Raw genomic sequence first — 12322 nt, forward strand, 5'->3', positions numbered from 1 at the left:
AGACTCAGGAACACTTAATGGCCAACAGACTCTTCCCTGGTGGAGAATGAGGATTCAAAGGAAACATTTGAAATTATTTCACTTTCATTATTTTTGTTAAAAAAAGTTTGCACCTTGAGGTGTCACGAATACCCCTTCTTGATCTTCCTTTGCCTTGTCAGACCTGGCCAGCACAAGCAGCTGAGATCTTTGCTCTATTTTCCCTGCATCTCTGTGCAACGCTTTTTTAAAAAGAGAATATACTACTATATTTTTCTAAGCCTTTCAGACTGCTGTAACATGATCAGGATTCTCCTGAATCTCTATGCATTCGATCTCTTCTCGTTCCTTCCTTTTGGCCCGTTTCTTTTTCTTGTGGTGCTTTTTGGAAGGTGGGAAAAAGGTTAGAAAGACGGGCAAAATAACAAAACAGTGCAGAAGTGTGCAACTGCCGGCAAGCAGCAAGCATTTGAACAGTGTGAAGGTCAAGTTTGAAGGCACAAAGAGGAGGGGGACCAACCCGATAAGAAAGGAAGAAACGTTCTGCAAAATGGCTGTCCCATGCTCTTGGAGGGAGTTCTTTATACACTGAGTTCGGGTGTGCTCAGTAGCTAATACAAATGTATAAAGCAGGGGTGCACAGTGATCTATGGCAAAATTCAAAGTGTAGATAAGGCACAGTATAGAGATGCAATCCATGTCTACATTCCATAAGGTCATCAAGCCAAGGACACCCAGCTCTATTGAGGTGACACTGAGGATTAACCAGAAATTTCCCAGAGGGTGGATAACCAGGAAAAAGGTCAGTATTAACACCAGCAGGATGCCAAAACCAGAAATCAGGACGGGCATAGTTACTGATAAACCATAGTGGTCCATGAAAACAAAAGTAGGGTTGAACACAATGAACTTGATGCTCTGTATAAGAGAAAGGGGCCTCAGCTTCTCCAGCAGTTCCACCGCTTCCCTCTGAGTATTTTCACTAGTCCTGGCCACAAGGTACAGACGAGAAGCAATTATATTGTTCTCATCTCCAGCTTTGGAGAAAATGATGTCATTTTTGAAGTGCTGGAATTCTGGCTTTTTTAAAAAGGAGCTCTGGAGGATGCTGATAAAGTCACTTTTGTTGGTTGCACTGATGTTACCCACTCGAAGGTATTGGTAATACTGCTCAATCCAGGACACGGTGTTGAACCCCTGGCTGAGTGTTTTTAGGTCTTCTTGCACAGTACCATTCCAGTACTCCAGAGGTTCATAGATGTAGAAGCCGATCACGGGGCTGTAGTTGCTGAAGTACTTTTGCTGTATGAGGGCATAGGAGACGCTTGGGGACTCACTGGCAAGAAGGTTGATGATGTTGGCTCCGTCATTAATCTGTAAGCACCCCATAAAGGAGAAAGAGGCATAGATGAGATACAGTATCACCACAAATGGCTTGACATAGATGTTGGTAATCCACTCGTTGTAGTGCTCTCGGAGGAAATGCTGGATAAAGTGGTGCTGGTACGGGTTGGTCTCGTGGTGGGAAGTGTGCTGATGGCCATCGTTCATCATGGTCTGGAACCACACAGGTTTCCGGTCCAGGTATTCTGCCGAGGGGATTTTACAGCAGAAGATGCTGTGGTACCGGTTCTGCTCCAGCTGGCCAGCAAAGACCAGGCAGGAGCCAAAGAAAGAGAAGATGTAGAAGTAGTTCAACAGGATGGAGACACACATGTTCTGGCAGAAGACTTTTACAGCTTCGATGTTGGTGAAGGGGCTTGCCCCCATGCCGAAGGCTATGAAGTACAAGGAGCTGGTCATGGTGTAGGAGACCATGACATCTGAGTAGGCATCTGCTACTCGGTCCTTGAAGGGTAGATTCTCCCTGGTCCGACGCCATCCTGAAAGAAGTTCAAACACTCCTTTGGTTCCGTGACCTGAAATGAGAAAACAAAGTTTGTATTTGAGCATAAATATAGGGGGTCCAGTCATCCCCCAGGTGTTTCATCCTCCAGCAGTAAAAAAAATGTTGTCAGCTAAATTTTGTTGCGTTTTTGTCACCAGTTAAACAAATGGAAAACTCTTAAATGTCTGTCTAAAGCTAAAGAACACGTTCACCTGCAGGTGCTGAAATTTACAGTCGTGACATTCTAAGACTCTACATGCTCAGAAAAAAAATGAAGATACTAATTGATTTTAGTGGACATTGAATTACTTTCCAAATGGACTGCAAATACAGGAGAATGTGAAGTTTGGTTCGAGTCTGGGGTTCATTTTAAAAATTCCTTTTTTCATCCTATTACAGCTTTCAAGGTTTAAGTGGTTCAACTTCAAAAACTTAAAATACAAGTAACATTTTCTTCCAAAGAGTATAAATTAAAGGAATTAGTTGAGAAATGAGTGGTTGTGACCAAGAATAGGACACCTTGTTTCTTTGTAAATAATGAAGGAAAAATTATGCTGTAAATACAAATAACCAGAGTAATTTGTATCATGATTCTCTGCCTACTGAGTGAAATTGGAGCTCTTAATGATAGCATGCAAATTTGCACACTATGAAAATTGATATGCTGGTGGTGATGATGGAGAGTAGTGTACTGGATAAGTCATTGGTCCACATTCGTTATCTAGAAAATATATGGGTTTATTTTCTGTGATTATATCTGTGTCTCTTTCTGCTATCCAGAGCTCCTCCTGGTGACAAGGAGTTCTCTTAGCTCATGTGAGAGGACATTCAGAAAAGTCAGATCTGGTCAGTATTTCATGACAGGTTCTGACTTTGTATTCCATTCATAAGTGTTTTTGGGGTATGATATTTTAATAAACTAAAATTTCATACAGACTTACTTTAATTTTACTCATCATAGTCACAGTCTAGGAAGTCTACAGCTATTAAGTTTTGTGACAGAATGATAAAGCTGAAGCTGATCTTATGGAAAACTTTAACAAACAAGTTATATATCATATATACATACTCATATAACGTGTATGTTGAAAAGAATATATACACACGTGCATCTTCTTTTTTCATTTACCATTAGAGAATTTCAACTTGAGGGAAAATAGAAAAGCCAACATTCAAAAAACCCATCCAAAATGGTTTGGCTTTTCAAATAACAATTAAATTTGGCTTTCAAATAATAATTAAAACAATTAAAAAAAATTAAAACCACAAATTTGAATTTGGATTAGAAAGTGAAAAGGTCTCTTCACTTTGGATCTAGCCTTGAGAAAATTCTGGCCAGTGTAAGGAGACACACTATGAGCAGAAAAAGAAGTAGGAGTAGATTGCAGATGTTTCTGCCTCTGTTTGTGAGCCTTCACTCACTGTAGTAGAAGAATTGCATGAACCAAAGCAGACACAAAGCAAATTTTCTCAGATCAAACCCAGAAATATGACAACAGGAGATTTGCAAATAACCAAGTGTGTGCAATGAAAGGTCTGTTGAGTTTGTCTTTAGATTTAAATTGTTTGGATTCATACAGCTGCTTATGTTGCCCAGAGCAGACTCCTGACAGCCCTTCTAGGCAGGGAAAATTACAGCATAAACTGTCAGGTTCTGTGAATGTTACCTGCTCTACTGCAGATCAGTGTCCCCAGTGAAAGATAAACATACATTGGTACAGAAGTCTTGCAGCTAGCAAAAAGCCTGTGTGGAAATGCTGCTCTCTTATGAGCCAGCATCTCAGCTCAGGAGGGACCTTGAATTCCCTGGTAAGTTTGGGGTGAGTTGTTCAAATTCTCAAGGCACAGCTGCCTTGCACACTGTCATTTTTGGGCCATCAAGCAGAAAGGATTGTCTCCTTCAGCTGAATAATTCTGCAGAATCAAGTGACTTGAATGCAATGTTTATGTGACTGTATCAAGTGTTTGTCTCCTGCAGGTTGTGGACCAGGCTGGTCACCATTTCAAGGGCCCATGTCCTAGCATGGCTTCATTTAATGATACACAAACCACAGAACCATTTAGGTTGGAAGTGACCTTTAAGATCATCGAGTCCAACCATTAACCCAGCACTGCCAAGCCCTGCACTAAACCATGGCCCTCAATGACACATCTGCACATCTTCTAAATGCCTTCAGGGACAGTGGTTCCACCACTTCCCTGGGCAGTCTGTTCCAATGCTTGACAACCCTTTCAGTGAAGAAAATTTTTCCAATATTCAACCTAAACCTCCCTTGGAGCAACTCCAGGCCATTTCCCCTGGTTCTATTGGTAATCACCTGAGAGAAGAGATAAAACCCCACCTGGCTGTCCTCTCCTGTCAGGAGCTGTGCAGAGCCAGAAGGTGCCCCCTGAGCCTCCTTTTCTCCAGGCTGAGCCCCTTTCCCAGCTCCCTCAGCTGCTCCTCCTCAGACCTGTGCTCCAGAGCCTTCCCCAGCTCTGTTCTCTTCCCTGGATGCACTCCACCACTGGAATGGGTGAAGCAATGCTCTACCAGCTCTATCAACAATTAACAATAATATGGACTTTTCTCTGCTTATTCCAAAATCTCACTTATCTGCCCTGCTGCAAGTTTTTGTTCACAGTTGCATTTTTGTCATGTTTTTATTGTTATCAATTTATAAGCGTTAACATATCACATTCTCAGTGATGAGTACCTGGGTGCATTTGACCTTGGGGAGTTACACAGTAAATAATAGAGTTTATTGTCAAACATATGTGTGAAGAGCTATGCAAGAGTATGCACTAATGTGTGTACTCAAACTTGTGATAATGTTTAAAATTAAAACACTCTAATTAAACTCTAGGGCTTTTTGCAATTAGAAAAAAATATTATCTCAAGGAAAAAAAGTATTGGTATTTGTAGCTTTTCTGAGTATCAAAATTGGCACTGATTTTCTTATGATTCTTATTGTACAGAAGTTAATTTCATTTATTCCTCTTTTACAAGAATCTTCATTTCTATCACACAAACACAGGTATTGGGGAATACAGAACAGTAATTCCCTTGCTGACACAAAAGGAAATCTTTGCCTGACTGGTTTGCCCATGTCATTAGTCTGATACCAAGTTTTCCAGTCAGCCTCTGTTGCTCTCCCCAGATAAGCAGGTCTATTCCCTTCTCCCAACAAGGATACAAATCCATTTTTCCTGAATGTCTTCTGACAGTTCTCAAGATTCAGACAACATAGTCACTCTATAAAATTCTGTTTCTCCAGCCTCATTCCTAATGCCACAACAACACTGACAGTGGAGTTAAGTTCACTGAGCAGTTCTAGGAAGGTTCAGAGGGTCTTTGGCTCTGGGTCAAAACTGACAAGTTTCTCTGGTAGTAACATGACATGAATGAAGTACAGCAATTTTTTATTTGCTGGACAGGCAATGGCCTATGACTACTTTAAAGGAAAGGAGACAAGAAATTTTTAGTCCATTATTTGTGAGGGTAGGAGAACAAGAAAGGGAGGCCACAGAGAAGATGAAAATAAATAATGCATTTTTCTGCCTCAAATTTAAGAGCAAAATATTAATTATGAGCAGATAAGTTGGAGGAGAATAGGGACAGAAACAAAAAGAGTGAAATGAGAGATTAAAGACAACTTGGTTGAGTTAAATTCAATCAACCTGGAGAAATGAATCAATTAAAAGTTAAGTCAAAGAAATCTCTGAACAATTAGAAATCATTTCAGGGGATAAATGTAGATGGGATGGTCCAAGAAGAATGGAAAGAAGAAGTAAAGTATCCATCTTCCAAAAGGAGGACTGGAGCACTGTTTTGAAATGGGGCATGATTTTTTTTTTTACTGTATCATAGAAAGATTTGTTTTGGAAATGACCTTTAAAATCACCTAGCTCTAAACTTCAGTTGTGGATGACATTTAAAAAAAATGGTACAAAATAGGCTGAATGTTCTGGAGAATAAAACCAGCAAACAATACCCTGTTATTTCTACATGAAAATCAAAGAGAAACTGATTGAGTCTAATTTTTTCCCCCTCATAGACTGGAATGCCAGTGAGGATTCAACAACATTCAAAATAAAAAAAGGTATAATACAGACAACAATCAAATCTTTCTCATTTCTACTTGAGAAGGAGAAGTCATTGGTTTCATTTGGAAAAAAATCCCCCAAAACCATTAAATTAGATATCAGAAAAAACAAAGCTTTCTTGTTTTCTTTAAGCTTCATTAAACTCTGAAACACACAATTTAGGAGGTGATTAAGTCTTCTTCATTGCGAGTCTAAAGGTCAGATTAATAAATGTTAATGTAGGTGCTGGGTACATCCTGTCTGTGCTGGGAGGCAGATTCGGTTCACATTCCTGAGGTCTCTTTCTTTAGTACCATCATACCTATCTCTGCTTAGAATGCTTAGGATTTTTTAAGCATGAAAAACAATCTGTCTTCAGAGTTTTCTTAACCAAATCATGCCTATTCAGCATTTAGCTGTTCCTTCTGTCACAATCAGTCAGCTTCTTTGGACAGGAGTTTGACGTGCATTTATCACTCCTCATGACAGCCACTGGTACCCCAGTCTGAGGCCACGGGGCTCTGCTGGAAGGAGAGCTGCTGGCTGCTGCCAGCTTTGGTAAACTTTCTAGGAAAGGAGATCAGGATGACTCTGCACTTTTTTTTTGAATCAAGGCATAAAGATTATTTGCTGCAATTGGTGACAGCAGTCAATGTGGTGATAACCTTGGCCTGTACATTATATTTCAAACAAACAAAAAAAGTCGTAGAAGTGCCATAGCACAGATTACTCAGCATTTCTGCACTGAGAAATTCAAGTATTGTACCCAGTTTTCATTAACAGCCACACATGTAACTTGTAATGTATACAAAGGATGAGGAGGCAGCTTTCTTTTAAATCATAGTAGTGGGCAGGAAATATATTTTTACATTATAATTCTTTGCTGTGATCCAATGGAAATAAACTTTACATTATTTTACCTAGGTGGAAAACACCTTTTTTTTTTTCCTTTCTTTTCCACAGGGGATAGGCAATTAATGTCCTAGAAAAACTTGTCTAGTTTTGTCTAATCAATGCCCCCTAATAGCAGGGGCCATGATCATTAGGAGCGTATTGAAGTGCAGAATCATTGAATTTTTAAATGACTTGGATTGAAAAGGACATTAAAGACCATTTAATTCCAACCCTATGCCATGGACAGACATGCCTCCTACTAGACCAGGCTGCTGGCTCTTTGGACTCTCTTATCCAGATTTATTGATTAGAAAATACACCCCATTTTAGAGAGTTTAGGTTCATATCATCACTTTTTTTTATGGAGGAAAATCTTTCCATCTCAACACACTGCAGTGGAGGACGCATTTGTTGTTCTGCCAAATCACTAATAGTAGTATCATTAATATTGGTATCCCCACTTACATTTAAAAACTGAAGCACAGAGATTAAAAAAATTAATCACAGTCACCAAGGACTCTCTGGATCTCAGGGAGGGAAGAAGCAATAGAAAAAAATTATTAAACCACTTCTTTATGAAGAGTCAGTAAATCCTTAGGGATTTTGATGAAGAAGGCAGAGAAAATTTGAAGCTTGGTCATACTTTAGGGAGCAGTAGGAAATGTGTACCTTAAACTAGATCCCATTCCATAAAGGTAAATCTCAGAACATTGCATCCAGCTAAGAAGTGGACCCTAACCACAACACTGAGTATTGTCCCAGCCTGATTAAGGAGAAGGAAAAGATAGAGAATATGTTTTCAAACTAATCTAAAATGCAGGTAGGAAAAAAATGGTTTTAATTTTACATCTCTCTAGGTACTTGTAAAGTGATGGCAATTGAGTTGTTCACACAGTTGGGTTGTTGACAATTTCGTCTTTACTTAGTTTTGCCTTGGCTGTTGTGCTGCTTTAGCGGTAACTGGGAGGGTCTGATGAGGCAGCTGAGGAACTAAACCACTCTCATAGTTTAGGGGGTAAACTCAGGTTTACCCTTTCTCCAGAATCTCCCACTAGAGGCAAAGTCAGACCTCATCCTGCCGGTAAAATCCCTGGGATGGTTCAGACTTTGGGGATAGAGGGTCTAACTGTGGCAGTGATGCACGGATGAGTAGCATTGTCCAAAGGGAGGAGTCTCCTTGAGCAATAGGAATTTTCAGTATTTACATCTTCTGAATGTCACAGAGCTTACAGCAACTGCAGCAAAAAATGAAGTTCAGTCAAGACCTCCTGCTGAAGCTCCTGCAGAAATTTTGTTTTCACTAAACCTATACTTCTTTATTTCATTTGGTATGTGGCATTTCATGATATTTAAAAGCATTTAAACAGAGAAATTAAATCCTTTCTAGGTCCATTCTCCTGTGAGGTCACTACATGCACAATTTCTTCTCTAACCAGATTGTGTAGAAATGCTGACAGAGGGGTTTTACACCCTGCTGTGCCTTTCTGTCTTGAAAAGTATTCTGGGTAGAATTCTTCTTTTAAGTAACAGATCTCTATCATAATAAATTGTCTCATTTTAAAACTAGGTTTTATAGAAAGAATATTTAACCAAGTGCAATAAAACCTCAGCCAGCTGAGCCCTCATCCTTAGTGACAGGGACCTCAGGGAAATCTCCAGTGCTGCACAAGAGATTTCATTATTGCTAGATTTTAGCACTTCTGATAAACACAGAAAATGCACTTAAATCCACCAGAAATATCAGCAGCAAAGTCAGTTTTATATAATAGATACTTTAATTTCCTTAAAAAAATTTCTGCCAGACTATGGTCATTTTGCCATACGCTGGAACTTGTCAATTCTTCCAGCTTCCAAGTTTTGATGTATCCCCATTACAATATGAACCTCATTTAAAAAGTAGCAGTGCATCATGGGACACTCCTGTTAAATATACAGACTATTCCTTCATGTGTACTCTGAGTAATTGCATTTATTTCTGCTTGCATGAGCACTTCTGAAAGCTTTTTAAATAATTCTGAGACTTTCCAATGAGACCAAAACATAAAAGCTTTGGTCTCCTGACAGGCATTTTGGGGAAGCCTAGCAGACAGCAACCCCATGATTGTTTGAGGCTGAGGAGCAGTGAGCAGAGAGGCAAACATTTGATTCTGTCTGCAGTTGGCTGTATAACTGCATTTCAGAAAAGATCAGTATCAGCCTAACACTGCTCCCATGAAATTCTGCCAGCTTCCCAACCACAGCCCAGCTGTAGACACCTGTACAGGAAGGAAATGGTGTGAGGATGTAGCAGTCACAGCTGTAGTTTGTCCCTTGCCTTCCGACCTCCTAAGAAACATCAAGATATAAATTACATTAACACCATTCTGTTGGAAACACAGATTACAGGCGGTGGTTAATGCTCTTTTAGTCTCCTTTCTGATGTGTTCCCTCTTCAGGTAATTCATTTTACAGACCTTGACAGCCCCCTCATTCTACCCTTTCCAATCCAACTCAAAATAAATGCCCTGGACTACACACAGAAGCCCAAACATAAGTAAGCAACTATGGGAACTGAGCTAAATCACATGGAGATCATTTACTTACACATCACATCCCTCTGGCACATCCTTGATCTTTCATCAGTTTCTGTCTCTCATTTTGGAGGCAAACACTGTTATCCCTGTTTACACGGAGACCACCATAGAGGGACCTTGATCTTGATTTAAATTAAGAATAATTAATGCTAACAAGAATTTGGCATCTCTGATTTTGAATCTTATCCAGTTTTGGATCTTTCTTATTCAAAAGACATTTCCAGAGCTCCTCCATAAGCATCCCTGGGTAGAAGCCCAGGATGAGCCCTGGAGATAAGCCAAAGAGCTGCTAGTCCAGACACAAACATGTTTCTAACTAAACTGTAATGACACTTTGTATTCAAGGTTGTTGCAGTTCATTTTAAGGTAGAATTTTACAATTTTTCATTCCCAGACTCTTCTTATTTTTTGAAGGAACAGAAATATTAAATAGCACCCCCCCTGCACTGAAATAGAGCTGAACATGGAGAATGTTTCAATGGATGTGATTAATAGTTGGGAGATTTAACCTCATTAAGGGAGATTTATGTTTGAGCTAATGTATATGCCTTGCAAATTGTACATAAAGTTGGAATCCTGCTTAGTTTTCTGCTGTGCTTAGCAATGAATTAAAATGCTTTTGCTGTTTCTCATTTAAGCCTTTTAATGAACATTGTAAGCAAGAACTGCACATATGGAAACTGCTATTTATTGATGAGAGTTTAAGTGACATGTAGAAAACAAGGTAATGAATCTAGATCAAGTCTTAAATGAATATATTGTACACTTATTTAGGCTAAAAGCATAGGATGAATTTGTGGCACTGATTGGAACATTTTATTACCTGGATTTGATAATCCAGTAACATCCAAAAGAATAAAGTATCAGTGAGACTCAAGAACGGAAGATGTTTCAATCAAGTGTAGATTCTGGAATCCAAAAAAAATAATCTGCACTTATTATAGAAACAATGTTTGGTCATTTTCTGCTTTCTGGCAAAGATGGAGCAATAATAGCTTCTTCAAAGAAAAATGCTAAAATAACTGGACAAGTAAATAGATGTGAAAAAAGATATGTCCAAAAAATAACCTGTGCTTTTGTAAGTTTGAGCAAATGAAGAGAGTGAAGCACTGCTTGAACAGAGTGGGACAAATTCCTGGAGTTTTATCCATAAGGCAAGTGTATAATGTTGTCAGTGGTGGGACCCAGTTGTGAAGGGAGGAAACTTTTACCTTTCAGTGGCAAGATCCATTTGTCTGCACAATCTGAAGTCTCTGAATTGCAAGATCCTGACATAACAAGCAATGAGCAGAAAAAGTTCATTCTTCAACTTTCCCCAGTGAAATTATTCATTGTAACAACCAACATTCCCTTCCTGAAACAGATGGAAAATCATCTGGGAAAAGCTTTGTGGGGATTTATCTCCCTTTGAAAGGTATATAGTCACTCTGATCATGAATATTTTCCATACATCCCCAAAATCTAGTTGGGCACCATCTTTTCACTAAGTGTGGAGCTGGTGCTGGGGTTAACTTGGTTTGAAACTCACTAAAGAGAGTGAGTGCTGCATCTTGGCTGAAATAGCTAATTTTCAATTGCTACCCCAGGGACAAATTCCAGCTGAGTAAAGCAGGGCTAGCCTCTACCTTGATAGTTACCAGGTCAAATCCTGTCAAATTCCTACACTAATGATTCCTACTTGGAAATTACTCTAGCTGCTGACACTGTGGTGCAGAGCACAATGTCTCTGTTCCTCCCCTGGACACTGAGATTTCCACCTAGACTGCTTATCTTGATGTAACAGCACACCTTCACTGCAATGAAGAGAGCTTCAGACAAAGGGAATGAACCTGTCTGCTGACAGGGTGATATTTTTAACAGTGTTGTTAGTGCAGGATTTGCTGACATTTGTTTACTTCAGAAAAGGGGGAGGTGACATGGGCCTTTTGCTTGTTTGCTGGTAGTGAAGGAAATACAGGGACTGACTCAGCAACTTGAAAAATAGGTATTAAATCTCCCTTTCCCTTCCCAAAAAGCCCTATTCCTGCACTGCACAGGAGCATGGGAGAAGGCTGCTGCACTGCCCTTGCCAAGCCTGGGACAGCATTGGGATCACTGCAGCACCAGGGCTCTGGATCAGGCTGTCCCACCAGTGGGACTGCTCAGGCTGGGAAGCATCCTTACATCCCCATATCTCCACATCCTCACATGCTCACATCTGGCTGCCCCAGATCACAGGCAGCTGCCAAGCAGCTGATGCAGCACCGTGGCTGCTGCCCTGCTCTGTGAAACACAAACTGAGCTGCTCACACAGCAACGCTCTCCCTCTCCCACATTCCCTGTGTGTCCCTATAAATTAAGCCAGGTTGCCAATACAGGATGTGTAGGTTACATATATATTATTTATCAGACAGCAGTGACAGGCAATGCTGTAGATGCAGGAATTCATTCAGACAAGCTACCAAATGGTTATAAAGGTGCTCAGCATTCCTCTTCACAGCCAAAAGACTTTTCTTGGACCTAAGGGTTTCCTCTCATTAGACAAGGGGTTAAAAGGAAAATGAATCAAAGAGAGAAGAAATTACTTATCTGATGACTGGAATAAAATAATTCTCCTTAAATTTTTTATGCAGTTTTATTGAAAAATGAAAACTGCAACACACATTGATGCTCTGCCTGCTGCTCCACAGCTTGCAGCTACTCTTGTATCAAATTGGTTCAAACCCCTGTAACACTAATATGGACCATTCAGCAAGTTAAAAGAACTTGCACACATTCATGGAGGAAAATTGCCCAGAAAGGGTCATTAAAGTCAGAGATAACTTATTTGGACACACAAGTCAATGAGCCAAGAAGCAGCGGGAGCCTTGGGGAGTGTTTTGGGAGAGTATGACTTGATGCTTGATCTGTTGAAATCCCCATTTTTAAAGCACTTGCCATTGGT

General features: G+C 39.9%; 1 protein-coding gene across 2 annotated transcripts in view; it reads right to left on the minus strand.

The window, feature by feature from the left end:
* Window positions 1-264: 264 nt before the first annotated feature.
* PTCHD4 (patched domain containing 4) overlaps window positions 265-12322 on the minus strand; it is a 78987-nt gene continuing 66929 nt past the window's right edge. For both annotated transcript variants that reach the window (XM_058802655.1, XM_058802654.1), the window contains exon 3: window positions 265-1898. In XM_058802655.1, the coding sequence (XP_058658638.1) occupies window positions 265-1898 (1634 nt within the window). The remainder of the gene's footprint in view (window positions 1899-12322) is intronic.

Source organism: Ammospiza caudacuta, chromosome 3 (assembly GCF_027887145.1).
Source record: "Ammospiza caudacuta isolate bAmmCau1 chromosome 3, bAmmCau1.pri, whole genome shotgun sequence".
In the NCBI taxonomy this organism is placed as follows: Eukaryota; Metazoa; Chordata; class Aves; order Passeriformes; family Passerellidae; genus Ammospiza; species Ammospiza caudacuta.